Source organism: Sturnira hondurensis, unplaced genomic scaffold, assembly GCF_014824575.4.
Source record: "Sturnira hondurensis isolate 20B ecotype Veracruz unplaced genomic scaffold, ASM1482457v3 Scaffold0006505, whole genome shotgun sequence".
Classification (NCBI taxonomy): Eukaryota; Metazoa; Chordata; class Mammalia; order Chiroptera; family Phyllostomidae; genus Sturnira; species Sturnira hondurensis.
The window spans coordinates 6,103,778-6,125,440 of record NW_028079136.1 but is presented as its reverse complement, the minus strand read 5'-3'; the positions used below and the strand labels follow the sequence as shown (position 1 = coordinate 6,125,440).

Genomic DNA, 21,663 nt, shown 5'->3' with positions numbered 1-21,663 from the left:
TTTATTCTCTAAAAATGAGTCATGAGTTGTGGAATAATAAAAATAGGAAAATTATAGTAGATTCCATAGCAAGACAAACCCGACATTTAGCCCATACTCTTGTTTCAGTTGAACAACAAATGTATACATTTAGCTAAAAGACTACATAATGTAATTAAAGTGTAGCATTTGAATCACTTGGTTCAAATTCAGGCATCACCATTATATAGTTAATGTGGCTTTGGAGGAGTAAATTAACTTCCTTAAACTTTAATTTTCTCATTTCTAAAACAGTAATAATACTTTGTAGCATTTGAGGGATGGTAGTTAGAATTAAATGTAATATGCACATTAAATACTTATCTAATAGGAAGCACTCAGTTACTATTAAAGACTTCAATCACATTATTATTCCTAATGTTTAAAAAAGGTCAAAACTGACCATTGATCAAACAAAAGCTGTACTTAGACTAGATTTCTAGTTGGATGAATAAAATACATTTCTATTAAAAGCAGAAGGTTGTTTTTAGCAAGTCTGGCTCCGGGACTCTTCAGGAGATTAGTTGGGTAATCCAGATGAAAGTTGGCTCTGTCAACTTTCAGAAAGAAAGATTGTGCCGTGCATTCAAATAGAGCTGAATTCAAATCCAACTTGGGCAGTGGCTATTCTCTTGTGATACAACATTTCCTTGGAGTCAGAAATACCTGAATTCAGATTCTAACTTCCACTTGAGACAACACACTTTATCTCTTTAAGCCTCCACTTCCCCATCAATAAAAGAGTAATAACGATCATCTTTGGAGGGTTTTGGATATACTTGGAACTAATGTAAGTATCATACCCACTGTAGGCTTGGCATTTGGTAGTTCTCAGTAATTTCTAACTGCTCCCATTCCTGTGAATAAGGAACTGGACCTCTATTAGGTCTCCTTATCACAAAAATGGGGCTGATCACTGGAAAGGATTGTCATAGAGATTTAACAAAGTAATAGATATAATGGGTAAATGTTAAATACTGGGTAAATGTTAGTTCCTATCTGCCCCAAATTTATCATCAAGGGAAATGAGAAAAACGATTAGTAATTCTGGATACAGAGCTGTTATTGTTTATTCAGTTAACATTTTAAAAGAAGCCTTGGAGTGGGGACTGTTGGGGTTGTCTGAATCCATTCAACTGAGTTCTGATCCTCATTGCTCAGGACTATAGTAAGGTCCAGCACCTGGCCCTGCACGCGTTCCATAACACAGAAGTGGAGGCCATGCAAGCCGAAAGTTGCTACCAGCTGGCTAGGTCATTCCATGTTCAGGTAAGTTCATTGTCAGCCTTCTCTAAATGTTGGGTCCTTTTCATTTTATAGTTTTTCAAGTCTTTGAACACCTTCGTATGTATTGTTGGTCTTGTTTGATTTTCATTTTTTAGGAAGATTATGACCAAGCTTTCCAATACTACTATCAAGCCACACAGTTTGCCTCATCCTCTTTTGTGTTGCCATTTTTTGGTTTGGGACAAATGTACATTTATCGAGGTGACAAAGAAAATGCATCTCAGTGCTTTGAGAAAGTTTTGAAAGCTTATCCTAATAATTATGAAACTATGAAAATTCTTGGCTCGCTCTATGCTGCCTCAGAAGATCAAGAAAAACGAGATATTGCCAAGGTACTTTAAAAAAAATCTTTCCTACCTAGACTCTCATTCCTTATTTCTTGTTATTGCTAGTAGAGATATGATGAAAGCGGTTTTTGTTAGCCCAGCTAGCTTCAGTTGAAATAACAGTTGACTTATTAAACAGGGTGGAGTAGCCACCACCTTCTACTCTGACGGCCTGTGGTTGGCATGCTTTAGTCTAATGATCTCTTTTTCCCCAGGGCCATTTGAAAAAGGTCACAGAACAGTATCCCGATGATGTTGAAGCTTGGATTGAACTGGCACAAATCTTAGAACAGACTGATATACAGGTATTTCCGCAATGTTTTTCATCTCCTGCTTAATATGTTTTTTGTAAGCCTGGTGCCCTGTGTGTCTCTCTCACTTTCACTTATGCCTTATTCTGTCCGCCTTGTAACCACAGGGTGCCCTTTCAGCCTATGGAACAGCAACACGGATCCTTCAGGAAAAAGTACAGGCTGATGTCCCCCCAGAGATCCTGAACAATGTGGGTGCCCTCCATTTTAGACTTGGAAATCTAGGAGAGGCAAAGGTAGGAAAATAGAAGTTCCCATCTTTTACACTGTTGAGTTGAATGCACATGTTTTTAGATGTATCAACTGAGTCCTTTAACAAAATAATTTCCTTTTCTTACAGAAATATTTTTTGGCATCTTTGGATCGTGCAAAGGCAGAAGCTGAGCATGACGAACATTATTATAATGCCATTTCTGTTACAACATCATACAATTTAGCCAGGCTGTATGAGGCAATGTGTGAATTCCATGAAGCAGAAAAACTTTATAAAAACATCTTACGAGAACACCCTAACTATGTTGACTGTAAGATTTTAAAACTTTTTTAATGTATTAAAATTCCCACAACAGCAACAAAAATACAGCCTAAAAAAATCTTTCTTAGAACCAATAGTAAAAAGTTTTGAAGGTCATCATGTCCCCTTTTCTTTAAGGCAAATTTGTGGCCTTAAAAAAAAAAAAGATGCAGCTTTACTTAAATTTATGCTAGAAACTAAAACAACTAAAAATTAATTAGACCATACTTCATAGATAAAGCTACCTGAAGTAGGTGCGCTACCTTTATTAGACGTTTAACAATGCCTTGGTGATGGAGTCCTGCTCCTTACCTTTATGATGGTCCTGCTTTCATATCATATATATATATATATATTTGCAATATTTATAGTAGTGACAAAGAGCGGTGTTTTTTTCTTGAAATAATCTTTACTAAAAATGTTCCACCACGAATTTTTACAACCTAAACATTGTACAGTTTGGAAAGTTTTTCATTAAAAATTGTTTGCTTACTGTACATCCCTTAAAAGAATCTAAAACTGGTGTTTTGACTCAGGTCAAATATAGAGCTATAAACTTGGCCCCTGACAGACATGATGTAATAGATACAATAAGAGTTTAGTTGAATGCCAGACTGAACTTGAATTGATTCGATAGGCAGTAGTAAGCCAGGGTTGGTTTCTTGAGGAGTGACATTTTCTGGAGAAAGTAACTTACATTTATTTGGCACTTTTTAATTATTATTTGAGTGAAAAGGCCATAGTGAGAGCCCAGGTTTTCTGACAAGCATTCTTTAGTAGTCCATGTACTTTGCCGTATGACAAACAGATTTTTAAGAAAAAGTAACTTGACAGTGCTATGCATCAGAGAGAAACTGGAAACAGAATAGCCATGAGCTATTTAAAATAATGCAGCGTGACATGAGGACTGGGAAGAGGGTGCTGGCACCGGGGTGGAGTGGAAGGCATGCAGCCGAGATCCCCAGCAGTGAGACTGAGGGTGACCGAGTTCCCGTACTTGTTAGACTATTAGTTATTTATATTGATGCTCAATATGTTTTCACTGGTGGAACTTTTCTCTGTTCATTGTATATATGTATTAACAAAAAACAATTGTGTCAAAGTATGACTTGAAAATTATGACCTTTGTAGCTAATATTTTAAACAAAAACTCTTAAATGTGTATTTTCAGGCTATCTGCGCCTAGGAGCCATGGCTAGAGATAAAGGAAACTTTTACGAGGCTTCTGATTGGTTTAAGGAAGCTCTTCAGATCAATCAGGTTGGTAATATTAACTCTTAGGTTTGAAAAACAAATACCATATGATCTCACTTATAAGAGGAATCTAATGAACAAAGTAAACTGATGAGCAAAGTAGAACCAGAGGCATGGGAGCATGGAACAGACTGACAGCTGTCGGGGGCGGGGGAGGGAGGTAATGGTGAAAAGAAGGGGAAGGGGTGAGTCAAAGAACATGTATGAAGGGCACACGGATACGGACAATGGTGTGGGGACTGACTATGGGGGGGCAGTGCAGGGTGGAGGTAGGGAAAAAGGGGAAAAATTGGGACAACTGTAATAGCCTAAACAAGAAAATATTTTTTAAAAGAAAAATCATTATTGCATCTTTTCCCCCCCAGTAAATCAGTTTTTCCTTTCAATGGCTATCCTATTTCTAATATATCGGCATCTCCCTGGTTTTTTTTCATTTATTTGTTAAAGATATTAAAGAGTACAGAATTCATTCATACTTTTTGATTATTACAGTAAGAAATAGGTTTCAGTGGGGGGATTGACTGGGTGGGTGGGGATGGGGCAGGGGAGAGCAGTGAGGGAAAAGGCGGGACAACTGTAACTGAACAACAATAAATAAAAGAAATAGGTTTCACATCATTGCTTAGTACATGCACGTGTGTATGTATAAACAACTGAAATGAAAGTTTTACAAACCATTGTGTGCTCCTGCCATATGAATGATACTGATATTTTTGTTGTATCCCACTATTGCATTACTTGTGCTGACAATTACACACGAAATTGATTTTACAACTCACTAGTCCATCTCAACTCTCAGTTTGAACAACACTTGTAAATAAATGTATCTTGTAAACCTCTTCAGTAATCAGCTATTGTGGAAAGACGATTGGTTTCTGATTCTAAATTACAGATTTCGCTTCTTTGTGTGTGTGTGTTTCCAGGACCATCCAGACGCGTGGTCTTTGATTGGTAATCTTCATTTGGCGAAGCAGGAATGGGGTCCAGGCCAGAAGAAATTTGAGAGGATATTGAAACAACCGTCTACGCAGAGCGACACTTACTCTATGCTGGCCCTTGGCAACGTCTGGCTCCAAACTTTGCACCAGCCCACTCGGGACCGAGAAAAGGTAATTTCTTCTTGTCTCTGTAACACAAAACTGGTACTCGTTCTATTCTTGTTTGAATTTTTTAAATAATGTTTGGGTTTTTTTTAATAGGAAAAGCGTCATCAAGATCGTGCTCTGGCCATCTACAAGCAAGTACTCAGAAATGATGCCAAGAATCTGTATGCTGCTAATGGAATAGGTGATTATAAGCTTTGAGTATCTGTAATTTGTGAAGTGGATGCTTTTGGAAGGATGTTTGTAGATCAGAATTTTCCCTTCAATGTAATGAAGTCAGTTGTTTTCAAATAGGACTTTTGTTTTTCTGGCCACAGTTAGAAAATTCTTCACTGCAAACCTTTTTCTAACTTTAGGAGCTGTTTTGGCCCACAAAGGGTATTTCCGTGAAGCTCGTGATGTATTTGCCCAAGTGAGAGAAGCGACAGCAGATATCAGTGATGTGTGGTTGAACCTGGCGCACATCTATGTGGAGCAGAAGCAGTATATCAGTGCTGTTCAGATGGTAATGTGTTGTCTTTCAAGATATTCGTATACCTTGTTTATTGTTGAGCAGATATTCTCTTAACCCTTGTGGCCCTGTCATGGAGTGATAGGCTGTCTCTTATAATACTTACTCTGTCTATTCAGAGGTTTATAATTATATAATGTTAAGGCCTGTCTTTGGTGTTTAGAGATACGGGTCCTGGGTCCACCAGTAATTACCTCATATTTGTGGAGTGCTTGAACTTGAAGTAAAATAGTCTTACTACTATAAAAAGTTAAAAGACTTTGGGGCTCTATAACAAATATTAGGGTCAGAAAAAGCAAGTTTCTTACTAAAGGTAGATGAGTTACTTTTTTCTGCGAAAGGTAGATATTATTACTGTATCATAGAATATTAAGAAAGGCACTAGTCACAAGGGCTTACAGGACCCAAGTTCCATATGACAGTCTCAGAGTTGTATTTTTGCAGGGGAGCCTTCCTAAGCCACACAATAATAATGTGGCCTTTAAAATGCAAATTAATTACTAGTGATATTCAAGGGGAAACTGTCTAATGAAAAAGATCTTTCCTGTGCAAGATATGTTTCATGGTCAAAAAGTAACGTGTTCATGGTAGAATTAACATGAGTATTGCTATATTACTGGTTTTACCAAAAAGTTAACAGCCAGTGTATGAGGCTTCTCATGCCCTTTTCCAGGAGGTTCCACCAGTCCTTAAAAGAAGTGGTAGAGAGTATAACCCAAAGGAGCTAAGTACATGACTTCCAATGAGTTGTCAATAGTTGATTTTAGATGGGACTTTCTCCTTTATTGTAGTATGAAAACTGCCTCAGAAAGTTCTATAAGCATCAGAACACTGAAGTTGTGCTCTATCTGGCCCGCGCCCTCTTCAAGTGTGGCAAGCTGCAGGAGTGCAAGCAGACGTTGCTGAAGGTAGAAGAATTTGTTATTTTTCACATTTAATTCTGTGCTCCATTACATATATCTTTTATTCTGATTTATGCATGTTCCCAAACTTGCTACTCTATTTAACTAAAATCCTTTCTATGTCATTAGATCATATGCAGTATTCACCTTGTTTTTTACTTATAGGCTAGACATGTGGCACCCAGTGATACGGTGCTTATGTTTAATGTGGCTTTGGTCCTGCAAAGATTAGCTACCTCTGTCCTGAAAGATGAGAAGAGCAATCTGAAGGAAGTACTTAATGCTGTGAAAGAACTGGAACTTGCACATAGGTAAAGATTTTATCGGAACAGCCTTTGAAGTGCTTTGTTTCTTTAGACTCATGTCTCAAACGATGCCAAAAATCACTTCTCTCGTGAATTTATTAGAAAAAGGGAATCCCAAAAGGGAATCTATTCTAATCATTCCCTCGATTTTTAAACCAGAGCAGATAGTTGCCACCAGGTGGCGCCAAACTGTAGCAAGGACCTGCAGATTTGCATCATGGATCCCCATCCTAAGAAGTTTTGCAAGCTTGCCCTGGATTTTTCATTAACCTGACAATAATATGACCCAGCATTTTAGACACTTAAAACATTTAGATTCCACTTTTGTTGGTTTCATTTGCTATGCCAGTGCCTCTTTTTATGTGATACTAATTTTCATTGTGCTAAGATTAAGGCCTTCCCTCTTAAGTAATGAATAGGTTTATTTAGCTTAAAATTTATATAATTTTACAGTAATTCTGTGTGTAGTCAAATTAAAACCTGACATCTCTTCAGGCTTTGTCTAGCCTTACTTGAGACCTTAAGTGTTACTTGCCTTGCTTGGTAGATTACAAGTGCTTTTATGGCCTGAACCTCCTAACCTCCATGCTGACATAGTTGGTAAATTTAGTGTTTAGTAAGTATTCGTTGCTTGAACTGGTTTTTGGTTATTTGTTAATTTACTGATAAAACTAAATGTAACTTGGCTTTTCTTAATGAACTCGTTTTTTACTAAACAGATTGAGTGGCATATTGATGAGAGTTTTTTTAAGTGAGTTGCATATATAATTTTCCTCTTGAGATGCTGGCCCTTCATGTATTAAATATGTGCATGCAAGTCAGTTAATATATAAGCCTTTCTCAAACTGTTTTTGTACAACAGATAACAAATCTAAAGGGCCTATTTTATGGAAAATGTTTTAAGTATTTTATCTTTTCATTTTCTTTAGATACTTCAGTTACTTGAGTAAAGTGGGAGATAAAATGAGATTTGATTTGGCCCTTGCTGCCACAGAAGCCAGGTAATTACCGTTTGCGAATGGCGACTTGGGGTGAGGCAGCGGCAGCGATGTGGGCTGGAAGGGGGACGCAGTGGTGAGTGGGGCCCCGGTCCCCCAGGGGTCAGTCTTTCTCACTCCTCGCTCACACATCCAGCCTGGACCAAGGCCTTTTGCAGAGGGTTCCTTGAGGGTCCTCTTCAGATTGTTTAGGAAACTACGTGAGCTGTGTCACCAGAACCAAGATATGATTACTGACTTTTTGAGTCACATGTGAAGATAATGTTGGAAACCTTATAGCTTTGCCTTGGGCAGGCATCTTTAATTTGGGAACAGCATTGTTGACAGCACTGGCTTGTGAGAAATGAAGTTAATTTTGCTAAGTAACACTTCCCATAGATATCAGCTAATGATCCTGCTTCAGACTTTTCAGTGCGTGTAAGGAAACCAGGTGCTCTGTGTTTCTGAACGGAAAGTGCACTGGCTGCATTCATGTTTCTCTGCGATCTGAAATGTTCTAGGCAGTGCTCTGACTTACTGAGCCAGGCTCAGTACCATGTGGCCCGGGCACGCAAGCAGGATGAAGAAGAGAGGGAGTTACGAGCCAAGCAAGAGCAAGAAAAAGAACTGTTAAGGCAAAAACTTCTCAAAGAACAGGTATTCATTGTCTGTTCATGTCCGCGAGAATGAAAGAATCACGGTATGTGCGCACCTGTGCTCTGTGTGGTGACAGAAAGAAGACCTGACGGTTGTTGTGATCTGTTTCATGGTGAGAACACTCTGACGAGGGTTTTTTCTGCCCTTTTCTCATAGGAAGAGAAACGTCTCAAAGAGAAGGAAGAGCAAAAGAAACTTCTAGAACAGCGGGCCCAGTATGTTGAGAAGACCAAAAACATTCTTATGTTTACTGGAGAGACTGAAGCAACAAAAGAAAAGAAACGAGGTGGAGGTGGTGGGCGGGTAAGAAACGCCTCCCACTGACACTGTGGGCTTCAGGCCCTGTCTTTGACTTTCAGAAGTAAAGACAGAGATGATTGTATTCTCTCTGCACTTAGTCCTTAGCTAAAGACAGTCTTTGAGGACGGATGCTTTAAACAGCATCCTGTGTTTAGAAATGCGTCTCAGTGTTGGTTCAGTGCAGTTGACCTTGTGGGCACCTAAGTATTATGGTTGATGTTTTTTGCCTTTTGAGACATTTATCCTAATTAAAAGTCTTTAAAATATGGGCCTCACCAAGCACCTCTTCCGTGTGACTTGGTATATTATAAGATCCTCCATTCGTCACTTGGCTGAGAGGGTATGGCCTCCTTCTACACCTTAGAATTCCAGCCACACTGCATCAGCCAGGAGAGAGCTGACTGTGGTCTTATTTGGATTTCAGCGTTCTAAGAAGGGAGGAGAGTTTGATGAATTCGTCAATGACGACTCTGATGAAGACCTGCCAATATCCAAAAAGAAGAAAAGAAGAAAGGGCAGTGGTAGTGAGCAAGAAGGCGAAGAAGAAGAGGGTGGTGAGAGAAAGAAGAAGAAGAGGAGAAGGTATCATAAATGTGTCCTATATAGCCTTAGAAAGGTGGCAGAAGACCTTTCGTTTTCTGAACCTCGCTTATGTTTAGAATTTGCAAACGCGTGCAGATCACTTGCTCTTCCAGACAGTAAAGCCCCTTGATACCCCACTTCCTGCTTTAATCTTAAGATAGACCCCACTACAAGGTCCCCTGCACACTGGAATCACCATGGATATCCACAGCTTTCCTCCTGAGAGTTAGTCAGAACTAATTGTGTTTCTCATGTCTTTAAAATTGTAATATGTATATTTAAAACTGTAATGTATATTGGAAGAGGTGTGCAGTTTAGAGTGAGAAAATCCGGTCTGTCCATTCTGCCGGTCCGTGTATGGTTCTACAGTGAGTCACTACGCCTGCTTCCTCTCTGTACTGGTAACGGTGACACCCACTTCATGGGTTTGCTGGCTGTTTGCAAAGTGAGTTGTGTGAAAGAGGGACTTTTTAATCTTCCCAGTGCCATCCGGCCATTAAGATAAGTGGTGCCCTGCGCATCTTTCAGCTGGAAGCGCCCATAAGCTGTTCCCTCCCCAGGGTGTTTCCCTGTCCGGGAACCTACAGGGGGCTATCTTACCTGGACCTGTTCTTCCCGACCCTTGGACGACTGTACTTGAGAAAGAACCTGATGAATTTATTCAAATACAAACCTGTAGAATGAAGCTAATAGGACACCTGCAGAGAGTAGTTGGGAAGGAAGAAAGAGGAGGTGGTGTTGAGGTCTGAAACCTGGGCCTTTTCTCACACCCTTGTATCACTGTGCAAGGTTCAGACTTACTTTCGAGTAGTGAGAGGGCCTACAACTGCGTTAGCAGACGCTGCGTAAGTACACAGGTTTTGCAGACGCTGACCCATGTGCGGCAGAGTAAGTTACGGCTTCTGTTATGGGTGAGGGCAGCACCTGTAAAGGATATTCGGAAGGAATAGCATTTTGATGGCAGGTAGCCTTAGACTTTATGTGTATAAATGAATCTTGACAAAACGTTTCTTTGGTGTTCACTACTTAAGACCTCCAAAGGGAGAAGAAGGGTCCGATGATGAAGAAACAGAAAATGGTCCCAAACCGAAAAAGCGCCGTCCACCAAGAGCGGAGAAGAAGAAGGCGGTACGTTTGTAGTACTGTGGGTGTTTTGTCCCCTACACACGGTCTTTGGTGACCACGTAAAAGGTCGCATACGCTAGAATAACTTCTTTCCCTGTAGTTTCTTCAAGCACAGGTTCTGGTTTTGAAATTTATTTGTTGCTGTTCGACTGTATCCTCATAGGGCACACCCAGCTGAACTAGCTCTTCTGACACGAGAGTCTTGACTAATCTCAGTTTGATCTTCTTTCTTCAGCCCAAGCCGGAACGTCTGCCTCCTTCAATGAAGGGAAAAATAAAATCCAAAGCCATAATATCATCGAGTGATGATTCTTCGGATGAGGATAAACTGAAGATTGCTGATGAAGGGTAGGTAATTTTCCCTCGGTGGATTCTTCGAGTGAAAGATAACCAGAGTCTTCCAGGGGTGCTGTCTGCAGGCACTCGGAATGGGCCAGTGTCTGACACACCGTTGCAGGCTGGTCCAGACCCCTGGTGAGAGAGTTGTTTATCTTTATCCAAAAAGAATGGAAAAACACCAAAATCCATATGCGGTGTGTGCCCAGGCACGCAGCCCAGTCCGCGCTGTGAGGCCTGAAGCTCTGATGAGGTTGTTGTCTGAAAGGAAACCCGCGTTGGCGGGGCCCGTGCGGCCGTGTGTGCTGAGCGCTGCCCATGACCGGGTCAGGCGTGCTTTCCTCATTGAGGAGCAGGAAATTGTGTGACGGTGTTGTAGGCATGAGCACAGAGTCAGAAAACTAATTTTAAAAATGCAGCTTGTTTAAGTAATAAAAAGGCTGGAAGGGAAGGGAGGAGGGAGGGAGGGAACAAGAAGTGAGGGCTCACTGCCAGATGTCTTCTCTTCTTGGAATCTTCTAACTGGAAGAAACCTTCACACCCACCTTATTCCAACCCTGTGCTTTTGTCCCGTTATGTGTACCCTAAGGAAGAAAACCTATTTTGTAACCTTATTTCTTTGTGAATATTACCTGAAAGCTTCTGCGTGGCACTCTCCTAAATATGCTATTTTGCTACACTCGTGTTGACTGGCTGAAAGTATTATGAGTATCCCGATCCTCGTCACTTGGAGCTAGGGCCTTGCTTGACCTTTCCTCCTGAGTTGGGCAGGGGCGACTCAGCTCTGCCTGCTTTGTGAAGGGCTCGCTGTCCACTTGTCCAGTACTCTCCTCACAGCCCGCCAGTGTTTGATCAGGCTTGAGGTGTGCCCTATTTGGAATCATAAGAACAGGACTCATAATGCTACACTACACCCTGTCCTTCTGAAGGCGATCATTTCACTCATTCATCCAACAGACATTTGAACAGCCATTGTAGGAGGTAGTGTGTGAAGGGCTTGGAATAAAGAGGAAAAAGACATAGGCCCTGCCTCCAAGGAATGTATGCTTTAGAAGCAGTGGAAATCATGGACAAACTAAAAAACATATTATGGTAGTTTAAGTTTTATCATTTAGATTTTATATTTATTGTTCCTAGGGACCATCTAATCTGAGGTTGGCTGGGTGGGGAAGTTGTAGGAGGTGTCTCTATGAGGGAGTGGCTCTTTGAGTTGAGCGTTACAAAAAGAATAGATAGTCCTGGTCGGTTGGAGGTGAAGCAGAAGCGAGAGGTTAGCACGCTGAGGGGCCAGGGTGTGGTGAGAGGCTGGCCACCCAGGGTGGAGCTCTGGGGAGCCGTGTGAAGACTTGCAGTTCCCTTTTTCTCTGAAGGCACTGGCTAGCACAACGCGAGGTTGCTCTTCCCTGCAGCACTGTTTTGCCCTTGCCCAGTGTTGCCCTGGTCCATTGGTTAGAGGCGTGTGTGATCGGAGCAGTGAAATGTGTGGGTGTAGAATGGGCATGGTTGGTATGTGTAGCCAGAAAGGTCCGCTGTGAGAGCCTAAGCTGCTGCAGAACCTACTCCCGAGGCCAAGGCCAAGTCGATTTGAGCCCGTTGCATCAGTTAAACTTTGTTCTGACATTTGTGAAGTACTTGCTTATTTGGCCAGATGGATTGGAGAGAATTGGATCCCAGGGGGTCCACTGGCCTTTAGTATATATACACAGAATGAATATACAGTGTCGTCTTCTTAGTCACTCTTCGTATTCTCTCAGAGTGAGCTGAGTTAGGTCGTAATGTAGGTTTCAGAAGAAAGTCATATGTTTACCCCCTCACCCTTCTGAGACTGAACCCTACAGGATTCAGTATTCCTTTCCTGGAATATCTGTCTTGAGAACCAAAACTGTAGAATATGCTGGAGGAGAAGTATGTCCTCCTCTCCGAAGCTGAGGGGTGAGTGGTTAAAGGACTATTCTTTCCTCCAGAGCATCCAGGGAGCCAGGGTTCCCATTGCAGGCGTAAGCACGGCCCCTTCCCTCCCGTCTCACCACTGAGAGGAGCGGAGGGGCCCAGAGCAAAGGGAAGCAGCTGCAGAGCTCTGAGCCGAGCTTGAGCGAGTGGCGCCCTCGCAGTTTCCACAGCCAAGTGAGATCCGGGTTTCACCCTTGCTGCTGTGAATTTGTTTATGAAGATAAGTGAAAACATCCCTTCTTTTTCATAATTCTACATGTAAAATTGAAATATGCTTCGTTCTCTTGAAAGATACCTGATAAAGCCTAATGAGAATCGCCCTTCACTGTTTAATTGTGTTATAGCTGAAGTGCCTTATACTTTTTCTCTTTTTAATCCTTTTTTATTATGAACTACATCACATTTATTTAAAAAAATACACAAAACAAATATCACAAAATGAACATTCGGGTCAAGAAATAGAACATTAAATGCCCTTATTTCTTACAAGCACATTCTCTGCTTGTCGGGCTGGCCCTTGGCCGGAGCCCGGGCGTCTAACCAGTGTCCGTCTTTTCCCCAGACACCCCCGCCACAGCAACAGCGACTCCGATGAGGGCGAACCGCGGGAGAAACGAGCCTCTTCCGAGAGCGATTCGGATGACAACCAGAACAAGTCTGGCAGCGAGGCCGGCAGTCCGGGGACGCCCCGGAGACAGGGGTCGGATGAGGATTCGGACAGTGACCAGGCGTCCGGGAAGAGAAGGCCCTCGGGTTCCGAGCAGTCCGACAACGAGTCGCTGCGGTCCGGGCGGAGCCACTCGGGCGGCTCTGAGGCTGACTCCCGGCCGGCCTCCCCGAGCGCCGAGTCGGATCGAGAGTCGGAGAGAGGGTCTGATAATGAGGGCTCTGGGCCAGGCTCTGGGAACGAGTCAGAGCCAGAGGGGTCCAACAATGAGGCCTCCGATCGGGGCTCAGAGCGCGGCTCCGAGGATAGTGACTAGGCTGTATTTCATACGTAAGTCTCATCTCTGGAGGAAACTTTTTTAATATATGAAAGCTGTGATAAACGTTTCAAATGTTTAGTCAAACAGTTGTGAAATTTTTCCTAAGGCAATTTTTTTCTATCCGTTTGTATATTACTGAGCCCCCAGGAGACATTTCCTGTGCTAGAATCCAATATTTGAATCTCTTGTGCAGATAAAGAATGTGACTCTTCTTCGTTGTGGTACAGTTCCACCTGTCATATGTGAAAACTGCAGTAAAAATAAACCCAGCTGCTAAGTCATTCCTACAAAGGTTTGAAACTGTGGCAGAAGTCTCAACTTCTTCGTGTATTAGGCAGCATCCAGTTTTGACTTTCGTTGCAATCTTTTCCCAAGTGGTGCAAGAAACTTGGCATTGATGTCTGTGTAGCATTTTAATCTTAGATTGAGAGAATTTTATTTTCTGGAGGAAGCGGTATCTACTGTATAATTGTACCAAAGTACAAATGAAAGGAAGGTTTTCTTCAGTCGGGTAGTACTGCAGCCATGGAGATAAAATCACAAATACACCCTTCACTAGGTTGAATAAGATGTAGAAAAGTGCTTTTCTGTTAGTAGAATGCAAAAAGCTACCTAAGCTACATAATAAAGTTCTTTTACCAACTTTTATGGGTAACTATGTCCTTTTTTTCCCCTCAGTACATTTGTATATGAAAATTTAGCATAAATAACCTAAGCAATAAATAAATAAATAAACCAAGCAAATATTTGGAAGAAACTGAACTATGCTAAAGGTTGTTTACTCAAAACATTTGTAATTCTTTGTAGATTTGTGGAGTTTTTTAGAAGATACAAGAAAACAAAGGTACTAGTATGAGTTTTATTTTCAATAATTTAGTCATTAACAATTTAGGAGCAAAATTCATGTGTAGCACTGTACAACTTGTAAAAGCTATAATTAATGTAGTTAATAAGTATTGAATACATTAGGTATTGAGAATGGAGAGATAAAAAATCTTTTCTGTCCTGAAAAATCTTATGGGGATGATAAGTGCATTGTCCCTCTGGTGTGAAAAATAGGGTAATGTTCGCACAGGTTGTGGGAGCACAAGGGAGGATGAGGTCAAGGCCAGGTTTCCTGAGGGATGGGAGTCCTGAGATGACTCAAAGGACTGGCCACCTGGAGAATTAAGGGAGGTGTTACAGGCCCTGGTAGTTGTGTGTGCGGCTCTAGGAACTGGAATAACAGGGAAGCAAGGCTTTGAGAGGGGAAGAGCCTGAGATTCAGAAGTTCATGCAGCTGTGAAAGGTGAGGTTCAAACAGCCTGCTTTTTTCAGTGTCACACATAAATTAGTTCATGTGGCTGACTCTGTCCAGCAGAGTCCACCTGCTGGGGCTGACGACGAGAATCAATGCACAGGTGAGAATGAATGCACAGGTGACAACAATCCTGTGTGGAAAAGGGAACTGCACGGCTGCTCTCTCCAGGGGAGAGTGCCCATGGGTACCTCAGCGACTCCCTCAAGAGGGGAGCGCCCTGACCCTTGCCTAGACAGGCTTGTATTATTTTCCTGGGGTCCTACATCAAAGAAAGATGTATTATCTATCACATAGAACATTATTGTCTACATTCTAGGTACAATCAAGGAAATAAAAATAACATGCAGAGGGGGATGGCAATGAGATGATTAGCTCTGTCCTTGGGAGAGCTCACACAGGCTTTGGAAATTACCTTGAAGATAGACAATACACATTTGTTGTTTCAGACCAGGGTGATGGAGTTTTAGCAAGAGCAAGCCATGACAATTTGTATGCATTTTCTAGGCCTGATTCCCACGGGAGAACTCGGTTTGCGAGTCTGGGTTCTGCCCACCACGTCTCATCTGTGGGATTTCCATACAGAGCTGAGTCGCGTTTGCCAGGCCAAGGCAAACTGGTCCTCTACAAGTTCATACCCAAATAACAAAAATCTATCAAAGTTAAAAAGTGTTTTTGAACTGAGTTCTTTTGAACAAAAGTTCTTTTCTAAACAAAAGTTCACCGGTAGATGGTCCCTTAGAGAGATACTTACGGAGAGATTTAACCTGATGCTAATAGTAATTTAATGTTTCACTGCCTGCTGCAGGTTTGGGTTACAAAGGTGCTTTTGAGTGCATGTCCTCATTTGCAACTTTGGAGGCAATTCCACGTCACTATGGGTATTTCTCCTAGGTGTGCCCTCAAGTTAGCAGAACAGCAGTAGTCTTCCCCAGTCACGTGCTTGCCCCCGTCAGAAGCCCCTGCCATTTCCTCAGGTGCAGCTCCCCTCTGGCCTGAGTTTGGCAAACAAGATGGCAGATGCCACGGATATGGGCAATGTCCCACCCGCTAAGGAAGGGGAAGGTCCCTTGTCTGGCTAAGGAAACCTGACCTGTTAGCTCTGCTGCCACTAGCCCTCAGGAACTCAGAGCAGCTTCGTTGCCCTGGAGCCTGCATGCCAGGGTTAGCCCTCCTTGATTTTTTAAGTGTAACTGATGTATAACAGTTTCAGGTTATACAATATGATTTGATATTTGTATATAATGCAGAATGATCACCACGTTAAGTCTAATTAACATCTGTCACCAGTTACGAAAATGGAAAACAGTATGGAGTTTCCTCCAAAAATTAAAAACAACTACCATACGACCCAGCAAGTCCCCTTCTGGGGGTTTGTCAGAAAGAAAACACTAACTCAAAAAGTTATCTACACCCTTGTGTTTACTGCAGCATTGTTTACAATCTAAATAATGGAAACCTAAATGCCTGTGGGCAGTGGTCTGGCTAAAGAAAACATGAGACATATCGGCAGGCAAACTCTCATGCAGCAGTTATGGTGATAAGCTAATAGGCTTTTTTCACAGGAAGACTGAGGTCCTGGCCTAATACCCCTTGCTGTGCCCTAAGAGTGACACCTATGTGAGACACCCCTGGGTCAAGTCAGGGAGGATGCAGAGATTTCATGCACCAGCCTCTTCTCAGAGACCAGCTCCGTGGATCCCTAGAGGCGTGCCAAACCAGAAGCCTCCCCCTCAGGTCAAGGCTCCCAGACAAGCAAACAGGCCTCTTTCACAGGAAGAAGGGGTTGGGGCGGGGTGAGGGGTCCTGCTGTCCATGCAGTGCCCAGGGGTTGCTAGTGGCCAAGAACTGTCTCTGACATTACAGCTTCGTGGGACCAAGGAAAACAGCCCCTCTCTCGGAGCCAGGGGATCGGGGGTGTCCCCTGCGCAGCAACCACAAAAACTGGGCCATCAGACGTAAGAACCAGGGCACCAGCCATAGAGAAGCTCCCATCTGGAAGATACTGGGGCTCCGGAGGGCAGTGATGGGCTGGGGGCACATGAACATGGTGAAGGCAAAAATGGCACCCACCCCAAAAGGCAAAAAGAAAAACCTTTTGGCTTCAGAAAGGCAGAGAGCAGGAAGGTGGCACCAGCTGGCTGGAGCGTGAAGACAGCAGCCCCAGGAGATAAAGACGGCACCCGTGGGCCAGCTTGCAGGACAGTCTCCCCTCAGGCTCCTGCCCCTCCTCCGAATTTTTAAAGTTAGCAAGTGAGCCTGTTTCACTTCAAGTCAGCACTTTTCTTTCCTTTTTTAAAAAGATGCTATTTATTTGTTTGTTTGTTTATTTATTTATTTCAGAGAGGGGAGTACAGGGAAAGAGAACAACCCTACGAATCCCCTGGACCCAGCCCAGGGCCAGGCATGTTGCCCTGACTGGGATCCAACAGGTGACCTTTCGCTTTGTGGGGCGCACTCAGCTAACTGAGCCACGCAGGTCAGGGCTAGAGCCAGCACTTTTCAGAGGCTGCTTCTGCGCTGCACCTTGGGTGAGCGAGTGCCTGCAAGCCTGTTTCTCAGTTCGCCACGGCTCGAGGGTCTTTGGGCACCAGCTCCATTGGTTCTCACAGCTACATGTTTTGGGGGCTTGTCTTTCAGGTGCAAGTCTTAAAAGTTGGGGTGTCCTATGTGGGGTATAAACCCTTCGCTCCTCGGAGAAGCTCTGGGCTGTGTGTGAGTTGCTTCCTGATTGTGGGTGGGAGTGGGGTTATGGGAAGGTTATGCCAGTCTTTCCTACCCCCCTTTGATGTGTTTTTTTCCCCTCACTTGCCTGAACTGAAGGAGTCAGTTTTTAGGGCTGTTTTTGTTTGTTTGTTTGTTTATTTATTTTTTTGTCAGGGGCAATTGTTCCATACACAGCTGTAGTGTTAGTGCCTCCTCCAAGGACTTGAGTCCAGGATCTTACGTCACCATTTCGACTCAGAAACTCAGCCTCCCCCTTCTCGTGCAGTTGGTGTGAGCAGGAGAAGGTGGCCACACCTGACTAGCTGGTTCAGAGCAGACACACTGGAATCCAGAAATCCCTGGAATCGTCCCCAAATCTCACTTCATGATGCCTATAAGCCCTGTTGTTACTGAACACAGTTGGGGGCCTGCTGCCCACCACCACCCTCTAGGCAAAGTTCCGGAGGCAAAGTTTTGGTGATAAAGGCATCTTTATTCAAAAGCTTCACAATTTTGGAATAACTGCTCTCCATAGGCATTAATCACTTAAGCTTATGAATTAAGGCTAAACTCTGTAACTCTTTAGTTACAGCTTTAATCACTTAAACCTATTGATTAAAGCTAAATGCTTTAACACCTGAGTTGTTCTAGCATTTCCCCTTCTTAGTTTTAATTATCTTATTTCTATAGGGTTAGCTTACACATTAAAACAACATAAGATACAAATGCTACACAATTTTAGAAAAACAGCAGGCTTCTGCCTCAGAGTTTGCCCCTCTAGGACACCCAGAGAAGAATAACCGTGCCACCCTCTGCCAGGCCAGCCCAATCCTAGGCTGCACCTGGAGTTCCTTCCCACCCAAAATACTACCCTCTGGGAAATGCAGGCAGCTGTAGCACAATCATTCACACTGAAGAGAGCCAGAGAGCCAGCCCTCTTTTTATTTCCATGTGTTCTGGAGGCATTGAGCTCTCAGCCAATCCCATCCTAGAGTGTTCGCCATTGGCTCAGGCAAAATCCTACTGTGGCCCCTCCCTACTTCTCCGCATAACCTGGTCAGATCTCGCTGCATCAATGTGACCTTGGACAAGTCACCTCCTCATCTAAAACAAGCCATTTCTCCTACACTGTACGTTTTTTTCCCTTTTATTCTGTACTGGTTTCAGGTGTACAGCTTAGCGCTTAGACAATCATATACGTGGTGTTCCCCTGGTACTTCCAGTACCCCTACAGGCACTGTATATATTTACTGCAGTATTATTGACTATATTTCCTATGCTTTACATACTTCCCCATGGCTATTTTGTAACTACCAATTTGTGTTTCTTACTAAAAACATGGAACACGATGAATTTGCGTGTCTTCCTTGCACAGGGACCATGCTAATCTTCTTATGTCATTCCAGTTTTTGTATTTGTGCTGAGAAGAGCCCTGCACTGTGAGTATTGAAAGCCTCAGTTGGATCTGTCACAATTAGAGGATGTGAATTGCATTGGCTTTGATGTTAATTCAGATCTAGACCATGTACCACAAGCATAATTAGAACTATTAAATTCTAAAATAAATTTCGCCTAAATTTAGGCAAGAAAAACCACATTGTTATTCTGACTCTAACTAAATCATTTCCTCCGCTGACATTAAACTATTTTTATAACATAAGTTTTCCTAAGTGAGTGACTATTCCATTATAGCAGAAGTCTCTACCTAATTCATAGGGTTGTTGCAAGGATTGTGAAGGTAGACTCAGTGGGGAGCGTACGGTGAGTTCCCAGAAAAGTCCTCTCCAGGATCAGATCGGTTCTGAATGTCTGGCAGTAGTCGGCCAGCTCACTGAGTCTTGTTCAGAACAACCGAGGACTGGGTCGGTTACTCTTTCATAGGTCATTCTTTTAAACATCCTTGCTTCTTCCTGTTTCCTCTTAAGAAAAAAAAATTTACTGATTGATTTTAGAGAGAGAGAGAGGAAGGGGGGGAGAGAGAAACATCGATTTGATTCCACTTATTTATGCATTTACTGGTTGCTTCTTTTGCGTGCCCCAACGGGAGGTCAAACCCGCAACCTTGGCGTTTCGGGGGCAATGCTCTAACCAACTGAGCTATTCTGCCAGGACTTGAGAAGAATATTTTTAATCTCCAGGCAACATGACTTTCCTGGGGCTCTTTATCCCTTGTTTTGATTCCACTAATGAACAATTTCTTCCCTGGGGGAGCAAGTAGCCAGTAGAGGCAAGAAAGACCTTTTGAAGGAGACCAGTATGAGCTCCTAAAAGTAGAACTTGGAGCTCAGGCCAGTGCAGATTTTTCCTAAAGGAGGTGTCTGATGCTCTGGTTTCTTGGATGCGTTAGAGCAGTAATTCACCTCAGTTGTGGTGCTTGCCCCATATATTAGGAACACGGGAAAGGGTATGCGCCGCAGGTGAATCAAGTTCGTGCAGGTCTCAGTGTGTCCTCGGATTTGAGCGGGGCAAGGCAGCAGGCTGCAGCCTGTTGTCAGAGCCTCACTTTGCAACAGGCCCTGATGACAGGAAGGCTGCCCTGGCCTCCGACACTTGCACTGAAGTGACGAAACGCTTCACGGTTCAGCCTCAGTATCCTTGTGTATAAAACAAGGTTGTTTGAGATGCTTTTAAGTTATACATTTCAGGGTCATTGCAGAGTTTTATTTTATTTATTTTACTTATTTATTTGCGGGGAGCAAGAAAAGGTTTATTGATCAAGAAGGCACCAACCGAGAAGAGGGTGCCTCAACCCCATCTTGCTCGTTGGATTGGGTTCAGGGTTTTTAAGGGGTTAGGAGGAGCAGGTGCGCCCAGGTGCTGTGGGAGTTCCCGGCAGGACTCGGGAACGTAGCCGTGCGTGGTAGGGGGCGTCGGCACTGGATTTTTCTGGGACAACAGACTCTTCGCTTCTGAAAGGGTCTGGTACTCAAGTTCCATTCCTGTGCCAGTCTTTTGGTTCCATGGGTGGACCCGGGGAGGATCTTTGGTTCCAGTGCTGCTGGAGGTCATTCTGTCCTCTGCACCTGCTTCCCCTGCATGGATTGTGGTTTTAGTCTGTTGTTTCCGTTGCAGAGAATTTTAAACGGACTGTCTGGTCTGTCTCAACTGCATTAGTAACTCGAGGTCTTGCTGTTGCAGGTCATTGAAAACCGTGTCTGTTATTTGAGGCCCAGTATTTTAAAGGTATAGGTAAGTTACATTTTTGCTCATGAAATATATATATTTAGTCTTGCCTTTGCTTATCTTTGTTCTGCTTACTACAGAGAAAATGTTATTGTAACATTTGTCATTTGGGGAATATTGAGTTTTGGAAAATGTCTCAACTTTTTATGTGTTTTCCTTGATTTGGCTGAACGACTATAGGCTGCCATTGCTACGACATTCTGGGGGCAAATCTGTGTTGTTTCATCCACAGCTAAATAGTGACGAGAATATTAAGGTGCAAACATTGGGCTGGATGTTCAAGTACCTTATCAAGAAATCACTAAGTTTTGAATTCTTGTCAATTCTATCTCCTGAATAGATCTCTAACCCAGTGTTCCCCAGTGTTGTCTATGAAACATTAGTCCCAAAAGATACTCCTTAAAAAGGAATGTGATAGCCCCATGGGTTAGACAAATGCTGTATTCTATAGCCCTATTACAATGAAGATGCTTTGGGTGGCAATCACAGAAAACTGTCTCAAACTGAGCTAACAACTTGGAAAGATCCTGCACTGGACATGGAGGGGCGGGGGGCAGTTGGGGAAGAGAAGGTACAGTTCAGTCCGAAGACTCAGCATTGTCACATTCAGCTCACTCCTTCCTTTTGTCACGCATATAGGAGAATAGGTGGTGTAATAAAATGTGACAGTGGCGGGGAGCCAAGGGGGAAAAACAGGACAACCGCAATAGCATAATTAATTAAAATGTAATTTAAAAAATGTGACAATAATGCAACACCTACTCCCTAGAAGCTTCCTGTGTACCCTTTCTCAGTTGCACCCCTCTCCGTCCCCGTCTGTGATGCTTCTGAGTGAAGTTTTTAACCCTCTTTTGATGGTTCCGGGTCATACCTGGGACCCTGGTTGTTGCTGTGTGTGCTACAGAAAGTGAGGCGTGTGAGATTCCCCGCCTCTGCCCTAAGGGGCCCCAGACTGTGGATTGATTGAAGCGATCTATTCCTCTGTCCCCACCAGACAATGAGCTCAAGGACACAAATTCTATCTTTTTCGCTT

The 21,663-nt window shown here is 43.1% G+C and overlaps 1 protein-coding gene, 1 long non-coding RNA gene and 1 pseudogene across 2 annotated transcripts in view; 2 read left to right on the top strand and 1 right to left on the bottom strand.

Annotated features, from left to right (window-relative positions):
- CTR9 (CTR9 component of Paf1/RNA polymerase II complex) overlaps positions 1-14,090 on the top strand; it is a 34,260-nt gene extending 20,170 nt beyond the window's left edge. Inside the window, exons 8-25 of the mRNA XM_037050068.1 lie at positions 1,180-1,287; positions 1,401-1,637; positions 1,847-1,936; positions 2,050-2,178; positions 2,283-2,466; positions 3,628-3,716; positions 4,634-4,819; positions 4,910-4,997; positions 5,170-5,318; positions 6,116-6,232; positions 6,392-6,537; positions 7,461-7,532; positions 8,030-8,165; positions 8,322-8,468; positions 8,890-9,047; positions 10,079-10,175; positions 10,408-10,520; positions 13,021-14,090. Coding sequence (XP_036905963.1) covers positions 1,180-1,287; positions 1,401-1,637; positions 1,847-1,936; positions 2,050-2,178; positions 2,283-2,466; positions 3,628-3,716; positions 4,634-4,819; positions 4,910-4,997; positions 5,170-5,318; positions 6,116-6,232; positions 6,392-6,537; positions 7,461-7,532; positions 8,030-8,165; positions 8,322-8,468; positions 8,890-9,047; positions 10,079-10,175; positions 10,408-10,520; positions 13,021-13,441 — 2,667 coding nt within the window. The 3' untranslated portion in view covers positions 13,442-14,090. The remainder of the gene's footprint in view (positions 1-1,179; positions 1,288-1,400; positions 1,638-1,846; positions 1,937-2,049; positions 2,179-2,282; positions 2,467-3,627; positions 3,717-4,633; positions 4,820-4,909; positions 4,998-5,169; positions 5,319-6,115; positions 6,233-6,391; positions 6,538-7,460; positions 7,533-8,029; positions 8,166-8,321; positions 8,469-8,889; positions 9,048-10,078; positions 10,176-10,407; positions 10,521-13,020) is intronic.
- A 3,127-nt stretch (positions 14,091-17,217) lies between these two features.
- LOC118989813 (uncharacterized) lies at positions 17,218-20,790 on the top strand. The gene is made up of 3 exons (XR_005067089.1): positions 17,218-17,272; positions 17,382-17,452; positions 20,586-20,790. It is a non-coding gene; the product is annotated as an uncharacterized LOC118989813 (long non-coding RNA).
- Positions 18,780-18,880, bottom strand: LOC118989826 (uncharacterized; annotated as a pseudogene).
- Positions 20,791-21,663: the final 873 nt, after the last annotated feature.